The following is an 18,762-nucleotide window of genomic DNA, read 5'->3' on the forward strand; positions in this document are numbered from 1 at the left end:
AAATAATTTAAAAAATGACTGCAAATGCAGCCTTGTAATATTATAATGTCATAATATTTTAACTCATTAGATATGTTGTAAGAAGTACACCTATAAGGCGTGTGTTGATGCCTTTTATAAAATAGAAACATGAAACATATTTGTAAAAGGCCATTTATCAATAGACTTTGTGATTCCTCCTGTGGAGAAACATTTGCCATGGATTTTAGCTTACAAGGTCAAATAATACAATTTTCTTTTTTCAGCCCTCAGCTTTGCAGCAGTTCTTTATATTGTTCAACATATTGTCATGGGTACAGTTAAATAATATTCCCTTTAACGGAGGAATTCAAATGACTACTTAATAGCATTGGCTTTACCCTGTATTCAGTGGTGGGATTCAGCCGGTTTGCACTACTTCGGCAGAACCGGTAGCCAATTTTTTGTTGCCTAGGCCCAGAATGGACTTCTGGAGGCGGCATGCACACAGAGAACAGTTGTTCACATATTTGAATCCCACCACTGCCTGTATTACTATAACCGAATCAAACTTGGGCAGCAAAGTTCATAAGGGGAGCAAGGGGGTGGGTTAGACAACATAAACAGTGTTATAGCATTGAAACACCAGCTCTGTCCCTTTTCTACACACATGGAAGTGTCATGCTGGCTACTTGAGCTCAAGAATGAAACAGAGATTTTAATTAAAAAATGGGTGTTAATTTTCTACAGGCATAAAACTTTTCATACTTGACCTATGCACAATTACGGTGGTGACTGGGGTGATTTCTGCATATAACAAAATAGGTGTGGCATTAAATAATTACATAATGGGCAGTGTTTCATTAAATGATTACAAGACATAATCAGATTAGTAATTAGGGGAAGTAAGTGAAAGATATCTCATATTTGAAACTATGATTTCCAGGATTATTTGGGAAAGAATTACAATATAAATATGCACAATTTGAATATTTTGCAAGGTTTCAAGTTGCTTTGGGCAGATTTTTTTTAAAAAAGATATAAAGACAAATTAAAGGTACAGATCCATTGTCATATTTTTGTATGTAGGAAAAAGAGTTGAAGGGGAAGTTTTCTGCAAAAGAAAAATCAAGTGTGGATACTAGATAAAGTTGCTAGATATACCAGAAATTGCTATTATATTTACATCTTATTTAGTATCTTTGGGATGATCAACATGCATGTTAAATTGGGAAGAAAATTAAACACCAGGAGTAGAGACAAAAACCCATATCCTTACTTTTCTATAGAATTCTATACCAACACTAATAGTGTACATAAAAGGTAAAAGGGATAGTTTACCATAATCTGATAGGGAAAAATTCCCTGTGTTTAACAACTGTATTTACATTGGAGTGTATTCTGTATATTGGAGCTACTTTTAGTTTACATATGATACATAACTAAAATGTAAAGGTCAGGTTCTAAAGAACTGTGTTATTTTTTCATGCCAAACATGGTTATGAGCTGTTGCTCTGAAACAGCAGGGTTTTATTAGAATTAAATTATTAAAAACTGATGGGAAGTCATCTGAAATCTTTTATTTGAGAATGGAATCAACATTTAAAATTTTCATAATCATGTATCAATAGGGAATTACTAGCAATAGTGCATTGTGATTTTTTATTAAAAAATGAATAGATCTAAATTTCTACCACTTTTCTGTCAATTCTAAGGCTAAAATAGCTTTTTGGATTCTGAATAATGAAGCAATGTTTTATGTTAATAGCTCAGCATTTGGGATTTAAACATGTAGAGACCTTGTGTCTTTATTTTCTTGGGAGAAAAATATTTTGGTATTCAAATTTCTGTTTAAATCACATATAGCATCTTTATCTCTGTATAATCAGAGAAAGGTGGTTGTTGCTGTTTTTTGCTTTATGATTAAAATGGAAATTTAAATGAAATTTCACAAATACTTTTACAATACATGATATGCTGCCTAAATCTGTTAACAACCTGTATATTTCTATTGTTACAGCAGAATGTTGTCATTCTTAAGGACTGCTATACTGATTGTAATTCACACAGGGTCTTATTCAGAGATACAGAATTAATATATGCCATTTTTTTCTAATGATACTTTTTTGTCTGGTTGCTTATGTTGACTAACTGTTTTAAGATGAAATTAAACTATGCTGAATTTGGAACAGTTACTGTGCAACTGCTTTAAAATACAGTAAGGAATTCCAGAATTTTACAGTTCCTATAAATCACTTTGTGCACAATTGCATTCCCTTACCATGGTGTTAATAAGTACAAAGACGAAGTGATATGTCAGTCCAAATATTACTCAACAGCAGATATATACAAAAGGTAAGGTGACCAACCGTCCTCCTTTAGGGAGGACAGTCCTCCTTTTGTAAATTCTGTCCTCCCTTGAAAAGTGTCCTCCTACATGTCCTTCTTTTTGATATTTGAAGACTAATCTTCAGGGCCTTTGTTTTTCTCATAGAACGCTCAGAACGGCATTCCGGCACCTTTTTTGATTTTTTTTTCAACTTTTGCATGAGCTGTGCTACTCCCCCTATTGGCTTTCAAAAGCCAATAGGAATTGCTGTTGAGCACGCCAAAACACCCGGCCGGCAAACTTTGCACATGCAAGTTGTCTGCAGCGAAAGTGAATTGGCAGGAACTTTACCCCTTCCTGCTACCCAACTACACCATCTCCTAGTTAGTTTCGAAGATACCTGGAGGACACTGGAGCGGTAAGTTTCTCTTGAACTTCGGCTCTGCTAGGACAATAATGGTTGCAGGCACAAGAGACAGGGACAGCGGGGGTGCTGTGAGTGGGGGTGTGAGGGGCGGCAGGAGCTGGCTGCCCCCCATGCTGTGGGAGCCACGGGGCCCTCTCTACATGGGGCTGCGCAGGGTGGGTGGTGGTGATGGGGTGCCTGCAGGCGGGGTGTGTCGACGGTGGGCTGCCCCCCGGAGCTGGAGCTGGTGCGTCTGGTACTTTGGGAGTCACGGGACTGGCTCTACACGGGGCTGCGCAGGATGGGCAGTGGTGCTGGCAGGGTGGCTGCAGGCAGGGTGTGTCGATGGCGGGCAGTTGACCTTCCATGGGCCGGGCCAGCTTTTACGATATTTTTTTCTTCAATTTATTTGTGTCCTCCTTTTTATTGTAAAAAAGTTGGTCACTTACAAAAGGCCCTGTTAGTGATTCCTCCATTATGTAAACTATCATGTTTCCAAAGGCAATATATCAGCATTTTCTTAAATTGGCAGTGCTCCTATATTTTGGCTTATGACTAAATAACGTTAGGAGATTCTGTTTCAGACAAGAATAATTTTTCTCTGATTTTTTTGATTTGCTACCTATAAATAATAAAAACATTATTTAGCAGCAAATCTAAAAAACAAAAAGGGGTAGGGGAAACATCTAGTCACAAGTGATCTTTATTAATTAGAATACTGTATAGTGCTGTATTTTGTTACCCTTCTTCGAGTTGTACCAGGAGAAGCTGTTCCAATTGTTTGACTAAGAAGATTATCAGAAGCCAACAATGGATTAGGACCACCACTTAGATTTCCAGGGCCACCACTTGCTCCTGTTCCAGACACAACTCTTTCAGTTACAACCACATTATGGGCATTTGATATATCAGAAGGGAGGGTCATGTTGCCATGTACGCTAGCAGCAGGTCGAATTACTCTTTCGGTCACAACTACATTTGACCCTTCGGTCAGATTGGGAATGCTCAAAGAAGCTGGTAACCTTGAATTAGGAGCAATTACTCTTTCTGTGACCACAACATTTGAACCACCTGGTAGGTCAGGAATATCTATCATGCCATGGATATCGGTGACTGGGGCAGAAGCCAGCATTCTTTCTCTGACCACAACATTTGATCCACTCAGAGAATCAACATTAAATGTGGGGGGTTTCTTTGTTGAGCCTGAAGTATATGTTTCTGTTACAACTACGTTACCATGGAGCATAGGATCAGGTATTGGCCTTGGAGGTTGTACATTGGAAGTGGTTGTGTAAGTATTTTCTCTAACAACGGTGGTACCACCAACAGCAGTAGGTTGAGGCATAGATGAAGATGTGTTAACAACAATTGTGCTTCCAGGTGGTGGCAGATTTACCTCAATATCAGGATTGGGCAGAGGCATACTGGGATCTGGGAAGGGCTCAATCTCTCTTCCCAAGCAGATCTCTGCCAAGGTCTTAAACTTAGGACCCAGTGTATCCAAATAGGAATCGTCCAGATCATCCCCAATAAAACTGCAACAGCCAATGGAACCAGCAGGAGTGCCTATGCCCTCATGATCATATATTAGGAGACAATCATTTGCAGGTCTGCCTTCATCTTCATCAGCGTAGGCAAATGCTTTCTAAAAATGAATAGGCAAGAGAGAATTAGCATTGTTTATCATTAACATGAGAAAGAATATCAAAATATTCTCCAAAAAGGTAAGTACTTAAAAGCTGGGTGATTAATTTGAATTTCAGTTATACCAACTGCTTCAAATTGAATCCAAACTGATGTATATTCCCATTCCACAACATGGATAATTTATATTTATTCCATACATAAAATTTATTTCATACTGTGGAGAGGCAGTCCAAATTTTGCATCAAGGAATATCAAATACTCTAAGTTATGAACACTTTGCACCATTACTTGGCATAATATAGTTTAGGTTTGTATTCATAAATATGAACATAACTCTAAGCAAATATACCTAATAATGACTTATTACCATTCTCCATATTTTGTTAGGTATAGTATAATGGTTTACCTCAGAGAAGTAGCTGTCTAGGAAAGCCATATTCACACCACTTTCTCGGTACTCTTTTATTCCTCCAAATGTATCTTTCCGTCCCATTGTCCCATAGCCAGTGGTTGTCCCATAACCAAGTGTAGTTCCATAGCCTTTTGCTGCTCCAAGTCCTGTTGTTTCTTCAACTCTTGAACTCACCATTCTTCCATCACCATATTTAGTTGTGTAGATATCTGATAATGATGATTATTTATTTATTCAAAACAAAATAAAAGGACAATACAATCACCTGTCCTCAAGGCCTGGGAAAATAACTAGCTCTTCAGCAGCTTATTGAATAATGTAAAGGTGGTAGCCAAACAACTCACTAAGGGGAGATCATTCTAAAGGACAGGAATTGAAACAGAGAAGGTACAATTCCTGGGTCTTGCAAGATGATATTGTTTAATTGAGGGGACTTGCAGCATGCCCGCTCTGCTGGACCCAGTCACATGGGAAAAGATGATAGAGATACACAGTTTCTCAGGTAGCCTGGCCATATGCCTTGAAAAGCTGTAAAGGTTATAACCAACAGTTTGAATTGTTCTCTGAAGCCTAGTAGTAACTAGTGCAACTTGCAAAGCAGCAAAGTGATGCACATATAATACTGCCTCATTGTCTGTGTCGTCGCATTCTAGACTGGTTGTAGCTTCTGGATGGTCTTCAATAACAACCCCAAAAGGTCTTATTAATCACAGCTTTCACCTGTTCTTTGAGAACTGAGAGTTCAAGAGGATTGCACACATCTTAAATGGGTAATTTCAACACAATGGAACACCAGAAATGGAGAGTCAGCAGTCGGGGGACAAATAGACATAAAAACTCAGTCTTGGTAGGATTCAGCCTGAGGCTGTTCTTCCCCATCCAGGTCTAAAGTCTCCAAAAATGGGGTCACTAACTCAACCAATCAGGGGTCAAGATGTACAACATCATCCGCATGCATGTTACATATTGATGATATGTGACACCAAACTGGAAGATGATCTCATCCAGCATTTTCATGTGAACAGAAGGGGACATGTCAAGCTCTGTGGCATCCAACATGTAAGGGCCTGTAAGCAAGTTTTCTTTCTACCTGTCAACACCGGTTGAAATCAGCCACAGAAAATAGAGGAGAACCATCATAAAACAGTGGCTATGATGATAATTATAGTGTTGATGATGACACCTAATAGTTTCAAAGAACAGTTTCAATTCGCTGATCAATTAAACAGTGCAAAGCTGAATGTAAAACAACTGAGGCCCAATTTCTATTGATATGCTGTGAATATTACGGTCACTCCTATGCTCCTATGCAGACACTCTTTGTATAACAATTTTTGTAACTGTGGATTTTTCACGGGCCCACAGAGATTCCATTTTCATAAATTATAAGAATTAGATGTAGAATAATAAGAACACATTCACTCCTTTACTGCTATTTCTATCCCCATCAACTATCAGAATTTGTTAGTTAAATGTCACTTTATTTACCTGAAGAATCTGCAAACTCCCCTTTAGTTGCAGCAGTTACTGGTGCACAGATATTTGACACATCCTGGAAAGAAAGCCCAAGCTAAGTTATTAAAATATACTTTTTAAAGTAACATAAGATTGGTAGAAACAAGACTTTAGATTTGTGTGGAAGTATGTCTTAGTTTGATTATAGAATCTATTATAGTTCCTTGTGACAGTACTGTCAATGGATCCATCTGGTTTGGTATCAGCACATAAGTGATCTTGGCTTGGTTTGGAAGCAATCAGTGTTTGGACCTGATTAGTTACTGGGATGGGAGGCCATTGTGGCAAAACATCCTGGAATAAGGTAGCAGCAAACCATTATTGTAGAGTTACCAACATCCCCCTCCCCCCCCCCAGATGGTTGTGTTCACAGAGTCACATTGGGCATGTAGAAAATAAAATAGGTGACATTGACAGAAATATATGGAATCTGTTACCTAAGGCAAAGGGGGCTAAATATTTTTCAGGTGCAGAATGAGATAACATTCAGAAGAAAATTAGTCAGATGCTTCCCTAATTCACTGGACTATAAGAAGGAAGTACAGCAGAATCGGACTTGCAAAATTCTGTTATTTATACTAATCTCAATAAAAGTAATATCAGCCTTCTTGTGGGGTTGATTTCCTGTTCTGAACTTCCTAGTTGAACTCAATGGCAACTTTTCCTTTGGCTGGAAAAGTTGGGTACCTGCTGAGGTTCATCACTAATAATGTCTTCTAGGCTTCTTTGTTGCTGATTCTGCCTATTCATCTGTCCTTTCTGAGAGTATGTCAGTGATTAAGCAATGGAAAGCAAAGGCAGCCTGTGCTTTTCTTTCTTAACAAGGTACAGATTGGCCTCCTAAGTCATGAAAAAAATGGAGAACTACTGATGGACAGTGGCAAAGAGGCTCCCTAGTCTAAGATGGGGTAAAGATTTTCTGTAGTCAACTCCTAGCCTTTGGTCTTGGTGGTTGGGGATCTGGTGGGAACTCGGGCTAATGCATCTGGAAGGAACTAGTTGATTGATGCTGAAATAATATGTATCTGCATGTAGATATTTGGGAATATGCACATGTCTCTGTGTGTTTCAGTGAAGAACTAACCCGGTCTTCAGGCTGTGCTCCTTCAATTCCCCAGGAATGGATAGCTCCTTCTGTGCATTCAGGCACAGGCTCAAATCCAGCTCCCACTCCACCAGCCTGTCTGGATCCCAGATAACCCAAACAATCACTCTGTGACATCAGAATTGGTACCACTGATAAACCAAAAAAAACCAAAAAGTTATGTACTTTTCATCAGTAGACTAAATATTTGATTTGTATATAAATAGAGGCACAAAATAATGTGGGACCAGTCTATTTCTAGTCTACAATGTCTACTAAAGCCATATAATCATTTCTGGAGATTTTTTGCCCCAGGTTCCTTTACAGGTTGAACTGTGCTGGGGGCACAGTTATCTCAGCTGTCCCCCTGACATTGGAAACCTTTTCCTGGACAGGCACACCTGGCATCTTCATTACTGCTTTTTTGTGCTAGACACACAATTCTTAAATTTTAATTGCTTCAGTGCCATGTATTAATCATTGTATAGCTGTTATCTAAAGCTTTTAAAATCCTTTTTGGTGATCATTGTCATTATTTAATGTGGTATTTTGGTAGCTTAACAGACATATTCTTGGGAAAATTTTGCTTTGAAAATCAAAATCACATTCTTAAATAAATGAACAAACATTTTTCAGGATAATAGCGAACACTTTTTAACATTATCAGCATGTGTATTTCCATTCAGCAGATGATGCATCTCAAGATGGACATTATGAGTAGAACACTTTTTAACTGAGCGTTTGTTTTTTTTTTTGCATGGAGAAATTGAGACTAAGTTCATAGCAACATTCTAGTGTTGTCAATGTACTTTACTAGTCAATCTTTAAAGCAAAGTTTGAGGATGCAAAAAAGAATTGTTTTCAATTATTCCTTCCCAATTAATGGGAATCAAAAGGCCTATTTTACAGAACCATTATATACTGAGCAAAAAGTTTTATAGAAGTCAAAAATCATATTATATAGAAAACACATTTTTAAAAAGGAATAAATCTATCCTTATAGAATACTTACACACAAATATTAATCCTCCAAGAAACATCAGGCCAATGGCAGCAGCACTAAGAGAGGTTTCTCCACCATTTTGCCTTGCTCCTCCTACGTCAATAGCATGCCCACTAGTGCCACCATGCCCATGTGTGTCATCAATGCCACCTGTACCACCACCACCTCCAGTACTACCTCCACCTGTTCCCCAGTCAGTGCCACCTGTTCCCCAGTCAGTGCCACCTATTCCTCCTCCACCTGCTCCTCCACCACCTGCTCCTCCACCACCTGCTCCTCCTCCACCTGCTCCTCCTCCACCTGCTCCTCCACCACCTGCTCCTCCTCCACCTGCTCCTCCTCCACCTGCTCCTCCACCACCTGCTCCACCACCACCTGCTCCTCCGCCACCCGCTCCTCCACCGGCTCCACCACCACCAATAATTATAATTTTGACTCTCTTGGTAGCCATTTTGACACACATTCCATTTTGATCACAGTGACAGGCCTGCAGAGGAATTACCAGTGGCCTTTGGCAGCTTTTGCCACTGTTGTCGATCACTTTGACTTGGACCTCATAAATTATGAACTCTATGTTGTTAGTGAACAGAGCTGCTGAAGTAACTGGAGGGAGAAATAAGGGAAAGGACTACATTAAGAACTCTGCTTTGAAATCTCTATAATCAAAGTTCATTCTCTTAAATAATTATTGTGAATTTGACTATGAAAATTCAATGAACAAAAAGTCTCTAACAGGATAAGCATAACATATATGTATATTTGTGTGTGTGTATTCATGTATGTATACATGCACACACATATACAAGTAATTCTTGATTTATAATCAAAATTGAGACCAGAATTTCTGTTGTAAATCATTATGATGATAAGTTGAGTCAAACTTAGTTTTATAACAGTTTACATGGTTATTAAGCAAATCCAAATTCTCCAATGGAAATTTTTGACGGAAATTAGGAAAAAAGGTCACAAATCACTATTATGTAACTGCAGGAAGCTGCAGCTGATTGTAAATACAAACCAGTTGTCAAGTGCCTGAATTGCAATCATGTGACTGCAAGGGTGGTGCAACAGTTATAAGTGTGAGTACAGATCACAAATCATTTTCCCAAGGCTGTCATAACCTTGAACCATCATTAAACCAAGAGCCATACATCAAGGACTTTCTGTGTTATCAGTTTGTATCTGGTCTGATCACAGTGATGGCCTTCACCTTTATACATTTTTCTCTTCTTTTTTTTTTTCTCCCCTTTTCAGCCCTGGAAGGTGGGTAAAGACAGGCTCACAAGCTCAAGGTTGGCTCAGCCTTCCCTCTTTCCAATGTCAGTAAAATGAGGACCTAGATTCTTGGGGGCAATATGCTGACTTTGTAAACCGCTTAGAGAAGGCTGTAAAGCACTGTGAAATGGTATATAAGTCTGAATGACATTGCTATTCGATAAAACTTATTTTGTTTCTCCTCCTCCTCCTTATTTCCATACTGCTGACTTTCCCCCCTCCTTCTCTAAAAATAACTGACACTAAGAGAAATGGATGCCACTGCCCCGTAGTGCTGGGATTTGTATATGACTGATGGATTAATCTTTGAAATTCAGATAGATCAATAATTCAAGGCAATAAAATGCATCAGTTAAAATATCCCCAGAGCTATTTCTTTCTTTGGGTTTCCTTGTATTTATTTGCATATTGCATATTGGAGAAAATATAGTTTGACAAAAAATTCGGAAAAAAGAAAGGGGAGGGGGACTGTAGTGCAGCTGTCTGAAATGAACATTTGACCTCAAGACTTCTTTAAAAAAACCCAAGCCGCCATCAACAGATTCTTATGTGCAACCATCAGTTGCATATATAGTATTCCATATGTGAGAACAATGTTGGACACTCCCCAGCAAGAACAGATATAAAGGGAGGGTTGAATGGGGAAGAAAAGCATATTTATTAAGATGAAAAAACCCTGAACATGTAATTTCACTCACCATTTATTGGTTTTATATCCCATGAGCTGTCTTGAGGCTGAGTGACAATACTAAATTTAAAGGGTGGTCCATATGGAGAATCATCTGGATCTTTAGCTGTGATCACCACGTTTGGATTGTCCATACACACTCTCCTGATCTCCTCAGTCACAATGGGACAATTATCATTGACATCTTGAATAGTAAGCATAATAGTGCCAGTGGCTGTTGTGTAAGGGCTGTCTGCAATAAATAATACCCACGAAGGAAAACAAAATCAAATAAATGTCACAACAATTTATGTTGCACAAGTACAATTAACTCAATGCATAAATAAGATCCCAAGGATCATCTGGAAAAGTTAATTCGAGCAGATGAGGAAATGATGGGAAAAAAAGGACAGTTTTTTAATAGCTGAATGGCATATATAATTTTAAATGCATCTTCCAAAATGAAGGCTAATTTAAAAGATTCCCAATTCAATTATAACATCTGTGGACAACACTAAAAGCATGTAAGAGTAGTATCCAGAGTTTGTCAGATCTCTAAGTACATAATAAAGACTACCAAAGACAAGATTAAAAAGTGTGGGAGGAAGTGGTGGTTCTTAGTACAAATTTTGTTTGCATCCCTGTGCAGCTGAACAGCAAATTGTTAGCAATGCAGTTTCATGGCTGGCTGGGGAATTCTGCAAGTTGACGTCCACACATCTTAAAGTTGCCAAGTTTGATCAACATTGCTATAGAGATTTAAAACAATCAGCAAAATGTTTGTTCATGATGTTTAGGGAAGTGTTTACTTTCTTTTATTTAAAAGTTACATAGAACACTTTTGCACTTAGTCAAAACAGCTAGGATTATAAATATTTAGAATAGTAATTCCATATTTCTAAGTGTGTACTGCTTATGAGCAATAATGAATATTAAAACAAAATCTATGATCTTACCTCTGGTAATAGCAAGCACCTCTGCTGTGTATACTCCTTTGACTACATAAATTGATTCTCGATCAATAGTTTTCTTAAAGGTGATCACAGCTGTTTGAGGATTGATTTGAAACCAGGCAGCAGGATCACGGCCTATCTCATACCTGTGTTTTGAACAATGGAAATGCTTAGAATGAATTATGAATGGTAAAATAGTGGCAGATACTAAACTTTTGCTAATGCATGCTGTCCAATTTGATTGACTCGTTCATTTGTACATAAAAACAAAGAATTCTGACATTTGCAGTCCTAATAATTTCTGAGGGTGCTAGCCAATTTTTTTCTTGAAATAGCACAGGAATAACATGTATTCCCTTTTTCTCTCTGTCAAAATACCAGCTAATAATCACACTGAAGCATTTCATACTCGACTATGGTAAGCAATTTTCAGAAATATGGAATATTCTAACGTACACTATGTTTTTTGTCAAAAAGTCTCAAAAGGTTTGCAACCCTTGCCAAGGCTGAATATCAATTCTGGATTCACTGGCTGAATTTTGCCATGAGACATTGAGCCCCATACTAGTCAGTATGATTTAGCTTAGAATCGTGAATGAAATATAATACTTGAGGTTGATTTATGGTGAATATCCTGTTTTGGGGATTTGAGAAATAAAAGTTCTAAATATATACAATATATTTAAACCAAAACCATATGAAAGCGTAATTCATTGAGGGAAGACAACATTGAAGTAGAGAAAAGTCTGCTTAAGGGCATGACTTTCGGTATTCTAAGCAATTAGTTATCCCTTTCAATTTGATTTAGCTGAACACATAAGTTTCAGGCCAAAAGCTATCTTACCGAATATTTGTGGCAACTTTTCCAGTATCCTGATCAATGGCTTGGAATGTCCCAACCGTGTAAGTGAGTATAGTTTCACTTGTTAAGCTCTCAGATGCAGTGATGGTCAGTGTAGATGGACGAAAAGCTGGTCCTTCAATTACATTAGTTATCTGTACCACAATTGGGGTTCCAATAGGTTGATAAAGAGAAGCCACTGAAGAGTGGAAAGGGGCGATATTTCGCACACCAATATTAATGTTTATGGTTGAAAATTGTTCATAATCAAATTCCTAAAATAAAGAAATGGCATACATCAACTTTTCATTTGAATTATGTGTGTGTGTCTGTCTCTCTCTCTGTCTTTCTGTGTGTATACACACACACACACACACACACACACAAACAGAGAGAGAGAGAGAGAGAGAGAGAGAGAGAGAGAGAGAGAAAATATTGTCACCATTCAGGTGTATATTGTATCTGTTGTATGCACACATAAAACATGTCTCTTAATAGTATATCCAGATATATATATATAATCTTAATAATATATCCATATATATATAACATAGTCTTTAATCATGTAGAATGACAGATCATCCAAGAATAGGAAGAAATAATTTCTGAAATAGAGCCAGCCATTCAAAAACTTCTAAGTACAAATAAAGAGGAAGATTGGAGATTCTTCTGAATATTTAAAAAAATGATGCTAATGAAATCAAATACCACCAAGAAACAAATTAACTCCATTAGGAATATGAAGCTAAATAAATATATATGTATTGTTTATTTATTTATTTATTTATTTATTTATTTATTTCCTCATTCTGAGCAGAATTGCCTTAAGCCTTTTAAAAAATGAATCAGTGTGAGTATAGAACAATAGTAGCTTAAATGATAAGTATTATAAATGTATATATTTACAGAATTTAATATGTAAATAAAGTCAGTAGAGATCTTGATCATTTTCAACACCTTCCTTTTCCATTGTGATGCCTATGCTTTGTTGCCAACTTCCAAACAGCTGATTGTTGTGCTGGTTGCAGTGACCCAACTCTATAACTGCTGCTAGTCTTATCTTCAATAGTCTCTCCCCCCCTCAATTGACTGCATCTAGGGCAGACCTCCACTACCTCTGCCTCATCCTGCCCTTGGTAAGTTATATATACTTGTATCACATAAATAAGATTTAACAATCAATTTAGCTGCTTTTGGCTCATAGCCAAGGCATACAATGATATAGTTCAGGAAAGACTGCAGAAGTAGGCTAGATAATTTCCATTTAATAACAAAAAATCTCTACAGAGACATTGTTCTGGGCGCTACTATCATAAACAAAATGCCAGGGAAGATGACTGATTATCACACACTCAAAATCAAAAAGTAAGTTTAAAAAATAATAAAAGAAAATTTGAAATTCATACCTTTACAACACTCATGATACCTTCATTAGTCGTTCTGTCTATTGTGATCTCAAAGTTGTGGTTTTCATTTCCAGAGATAAAGAAAAATTCTGCAAACCAGTTATCTGTAAATTCTTGATCTGCATCAAATACCTGTATCCTCAGCAGCTCCCGACTCAGAGAATTTTCTAGAATTGATACTGAAAACTAAAAGAGAAAGAACATCCCAGTTGGCAATGAAGACATGTATTAGATTCCCGTCAGTTTGAAAGAAATTTGGCATACTACACAGTGATTTCAAATGCAACAAATAGCATCCACTTCTGTTCTTTTATTATAAGTTTATGATATTAAAGGTAGTTGTACCTCAGGCTTACTTATTGGGTAATATACAAAAATTGTGGATAAACATGGAAAGAGTGTTTTTAATCTGGAGAAGTGAAAACTTTTTAAATGTTTTTTAATCCTGAGAATAGCTTGACCCTATTCGAACATATACTTAAACATAGGAGCTTAATGCTCTCAGACTACAGAGTGTCACCTTGCTACTGCAAAAATTATATATAATTTATTTTAGATGTTTGCTCGTGCTGCCTAAATTGGATGAAATGAGCCACCAAGATCATACAACTTCATACATGAAGGGCTACTCACTATAGAAGTCTATACTGTAGACTCAAAACAGAGTTAGCAGTATGACCTCATTCATGGCATGTGTATTCGAGAGAATAGAGTGAATAAGTGCAATGAACTCAAAGATCATCCTTAGTTTACTATAACAATCCTACCTGCTCACTTTTCTATTTCCATCATATCTGCTAGAGCATAGTAATTTCCTCTCTTCATTTTTCTCTTTGCTTTTATTGGGCAGTAGCTATATTATCACTCATGATGACAACATGTTATTATGAACAAGCAACTTCAATGTCAGGAAGAGGAATCTAGCCTTCAATTGTATGTTTTGTGTTCTCTGAAGAATTTATTTTAGAGAAAAAGTTCATTCATTATATGGTGATGTGGAAGTAGCACTGCTGGCCTAGGTATACTCAGGACCATATTACTTGTCCTATGTATTTTTTCATCAGAACATCATTTTATACATGGTTACACAACAATGAAGATAGATTTTCACTGAGTGTTAATTCACCAATGATATGTAGTCAATCCCATTTGTTTTAGAGGTCAGATCATATTTTATATAATTTATGATTCTTTTAAAATTATTTTCATGCCATTAACACTGAGTTATGTTAGCTTAATTTTTTTTTTAAAAAACCCTATCTTTAATGCATGTTGCCAATTGGTAGCTGGGAGAAAAATTGAAAGACTGAAACATAATATTGCATAAGAAGGATGTGGAGGAACTGGCTTTTGGTTCCAATGAATCTAAAACTACCGTATTTTCTGGCGTATAAGGTGACTGGGCGTATAAGACGACCCCCAACTTCGGCGCCAATTTCCATGCCTAGAAAGTCATCTTATATGCCAGAAACTACCATTATTTCCGGCGTATAAGACGACTCGGTGTATAAGATGACCCCCGACTTTGGCGCCGATTTCCATGCCTTAGAAAATCATCTTATATGCCGGAAAATACGGTACTCCTTTTCTGGAATAGATCTGTTGATTTCCACTAATTGTCTACTGCAATGAATTAGTGAGTGAGGAAGAATAATTGTAAAATCAAGAATTACCAGACTGAAACGAAACTAATGATGGATCATATTAGCTATCAAGTAAGCTTACCGAGCTCTGTGAAAGAGTAGGAAAATTATCATTCACATCCTGAACTTTAACCTGACACAAACATTCTGATGATATTCCATCTGGCCCTCCATTTCTATCTGAGGCTTTGACAACAAGAGTATATTGACTTTGTTCCTAAAGAAAATATGGAGAAGAAACAGAAGAGGGAATAATATGACAAATGCTTTAAAATCATTTAAATAATAAAGAACATTGGTCTGATCCAGAGCTTCTTAATTTTATGAAATATGGATGTTATATTTTGGAACATATATATATTTCATATATACTGTACATATATATCTTCTTTGCTCTTTCACTGAAATAATTGTTTGGAATAAATGCAGTGCATTAATAAGATTTACTACTAAAATTAGCAAGCACTGGATTACTGAGTTAGAAATAATCAGTATCTCCCCCACTTTATTTGTTTATTCAGTTTATGTGGTTGCCCATCTCACATACATGACTCTGGGTAGCTCACACAATTAATTAAATAAATAAATAAATAAATAAATAAAAACAAATTAAAACCATAAACCATAATCTGGAAGATATAATGCATACAATTACTAGTGGTATAATATAGGATCTATGCCACCATCAGATTTCCCAGGCATAATGATAAAAATGTATTTTAAAGCATTCTGAAAGGCCAGCAGGACTGGGACTGATGTAATTTTAAGGGGAACAATGTTCCAAAGGAGGGATGCTGTGGCAGAAAAGGCCATCCTCCAGGGTGCTGTCAGATGATGTTCCTTAGTACACAGGACCCATACCTATACCATGTCATTTTCTTAGTCATTTTCATGGCATACATGTTGCTTGCAGCTGTTACTGGGTTTCCAGAAATCTCACTTCTTTTCAACACAAGTGTTTATTTCGAATGAATACTTACTGTATTGATTTTATGAATGATTTTATTTTTAACATATTTTGAAAGTATTTGTTTAAGTATGTTTGAAAGTATTCATTTATTTAACAAACTTATATAGCTGCCTAGCCATCAGAAGAAACTCTGGGTAGTGAATAGAACAAAAATACAGGACCCTAAAGAAAACAATAAATACTACTGAGGCCCTGATGAAACTCATAGTCATTGATCCACCACCACCCCATGCCAGTTCCATCAATATCCCGGCCACAGGATATTCTGTTTTCCCAACAATAGTTCTCTGTAAAAGGCATTTCTGTTTTGTTTTTACCTCTCTGTCAAGAGCTTTTGCTATGTGAAGTTCTCCATTCTCTGTGTTCAAGATAAACAGTAATGGGCCTGAAGGAGTCTGGCTTTCAATCTTGTAGGCAATTTTGGAATTTAAATTATTTGGCTCATCAGCATCTGTAGCAGTTATTTTCATTACAAATGTACCTGGAAGGAAGGAAAAGACAAAAGGGGGCAAAAGCTTCAGATGCTAAGATATTAAAACCTTAGAGCTCCATCATTTGTGAAATCTCTAATTTAAGATGCTTATAAAGAAGAAAATGGAGTGCATTTTTTTCATACTAGGAAGGCACATTCATGGAAGGTCAGGGATCAGTTTCTACTGATCTGCAAAGAGTTTTTCAAATTATTTAAACAAACAGCTTGAGTTAATTGTAATGTAATGCTTTGCTTTAATTCTGTTTTTAGGTTATACTTGTCTTTTACCTAGCTATTATTTCAATTATCTCAGAACAAATGTTGCTGATGAGCCATTTTTTTGTTTGCCCAGTGTTTGCCTATTCAGCAATATTAAGTGATAGTGATCATAGGTGGGGGGGTGGGTGGGTAGTTAAATAAGGAAACAGATACCAATAAAAGAGAATATCTGTAGCTCAGGATTGAAATGAGGGGACCTTGGTGCTCTCTGAGCTTGCTTGTTTTCTTGCAGACATTTAATTACCAAAACCATAATAAATGGTATAAATATACAAAACCTGTGAATTACACACCAATGTTAGACATTGGGTGCAACACCTCGTTACATATGATTATTTTGACATAATCTCAATTTGCTGTTGACAGATGCCATAGCAGGTTAGGCCCTCTTAGGCCCTAAATGTTTTTGGTGGATAGATGGAGCACTGACTATATTAGTTGTATAGTCAGTGCTCCACCTGTCCACCACAAACTTATAATAGTTCATTTAGTGATCCTTTAAAGTTACAACATCACTGAAAAAGTGACCATTTTTCACCCTTATGACCATTGTAGTATCCTCATGATCATGTGACCAAAATTTGGATGCTTGGCAATTGGTTTATATTTATGACAGTTGCAGTGTCTCCAAGCCTTTTGAGACCTTTTGACAACTAAAGCCAATGGGGAAGCCAGATTCACTTAACAACCAGTTTATTAACAACGATTGCAATGATTCATTTAACAACTGTGTCAAGAAAAGTTGTAAAATGGAGCAAAACTCACTTAACAAATGTCTCTCTTAGCAACATAAATTTTGGGTTCAATTATGGTCATACGTTGAAGACTATCTGTATATTCCACTGTGGATTAATCAAAGAATTGAGAAATATATCAAATGTGATCAAGAATAAGCCAGGGAACCATAAACAGGCCACACTAATGTGTGTATTCATAACAGAGGAAAAATGTGACTTACTGTTACAAAATCAATTGTTATGTATTCACTGACCAAGATAGCATATCTTGATATCGTGCTTTATTATTTATTTATCTTCAAGATATATCCTTAGCAGAAAAAAGAAAGTCTCCATTTTCCAGTTTTCAAAGTGAAACATTTGTGAGTAGTGACACAAATGCCAGTGCGTTCAATATGGGAGAATTAAACCCCAATTAATTTCTCTGTTGACAAAAATGGGACCCATGGCACAATCCGGTGCATCTTCCTAAGTGCCATTAAATTAATGAATACTCTACTCCCAAGAAAGATACTGCTGCATTCATTTACATGTTTTTCAGAAATTAGGAATTATGCAGGTGTCAAATGATACATGTAACCATATATATTGGCTACTATTCTGGGTAGGGCACATTTATTTAGAAAGTACTTACTCTCCATGCTGCTTTCTATTATTGACCCTGAGAACATGTGTTGTGTAAACATTGGTGGATTGTCATTTATATCCAGAACGCGAACACGAAGATCAAGAGGTGTTTCTACTGATTTTCCAGTCATAACATTTATAGCATGACAGTGAATCTGAATTAAGGTATTAAAAAAAGGTAAACAGCTTTATTCAAAAGGACAATAAAGTAGTCAAAATCTTTCAATAGTGAGCTAAAGAAACTTCATCCCACATTGCAAGAATTCAGGTCATCTTTGACCTAATTACAAAATGATTTCTGACTTTTCTCACAGCTAAGAGTGATAAATATAACTCATATAGTAACTCATATAAAAATAGAAGCAAGTGAATAATTTTTAAAAAAAATTATACCAATCATCCAAGAAAAGCACGCCAATCTTATATTAAAAACCATCAACTTTCTAGAAAGATATATAATTTTAATTCTAATTCTAAAACTGAAAGTGGAACCTCATTAAAAAGACTAATTTTTAGAAGTTGTCAGCAGTTACTGTAA

At 36.6% G+C, this 18,762-nt stretch overlaps 1 protein-coding gene across 1 annotated transcript in view; it reads right to left on the minus strand.

The window, feature by feature from the left end:
- Positions 1 to 2,592: 2,592 nt before the first annotated feature.
- The window catches only part of LOC120303839 (desmoglein-1-alpha-like), a 30,214-nt gene continuing 14,044 nt past the window's right edge, over positions 2,593 to 18,762 (minus strand). The window contains exons 5-16 of the mRNA XM_039333704.1: positions 18,232 to 18,379; positions 16,427 to 16,590; positions 15,222 to 15,356; positions 13,497 to 13,682; positions 12,094 to 12,365; positions 11,253 to 11,395; positions 10,328 to 10,549; positions 8,364 to 8,957; positions 7,352 to 7,503; positions 6,241 to 6,304; positions 4,747 to 4,961; positions 2,593 to 4,338 (exon numbers count right to left, since the gene is read on the minus strand). Of these exons, the coding sequence (XP_039189638.1) occupies positions 3,400 to 4,338; positions 4,747 to 4,961; positions 6,241 to 6,304; positions 7,352 to 7,503; positions 8,364 to 8,957; positions 10,328 to 10,549; positions 11,253 to 11,395; positions 12,094 to 12,365; positions 13,497 to 13,682; positions 15,222 to 15,356; positions 16,427 to 16,590; positions 18,232 to 18,379 (3,234 nt within the window). The 3' untranslated portion in view covers positions 2,593 to 3,399. The remainder of the gene's footprint in view (positions 4,339 to 4,746; positions 4,962 to 6,240; positions 6,305 to 7,351; positions 7,504 to 8,363; positions 8,958 to 10,327; positions 10,550 to 11,252; positions 11,396 to 12,093; positions 12,366 to 13,496; positions 13,683 to 15,221; positions 15,357 to 16,426; positions 16,591 to 18,231; positions 18,380 to 18,762) is intronic.

This window comes from Crotalus tigris, unplaced genomic scaffold (genome assembly GCF_016545835.1).
Source record: "Crotalus tigris isolate CLP2741 ecotype Arizona unplaced genomic scaffold, ASM1654583v1 scf7180000024506.7606697, whole genome shotgun sequence".
Classification (NCBI taxonomy): domain Eukaryota; kingdom Metazoa; phylum Chordata; class Lepidosauria; order Squamata; family Viperidae; genus Crotalus; species Crotalus tigris.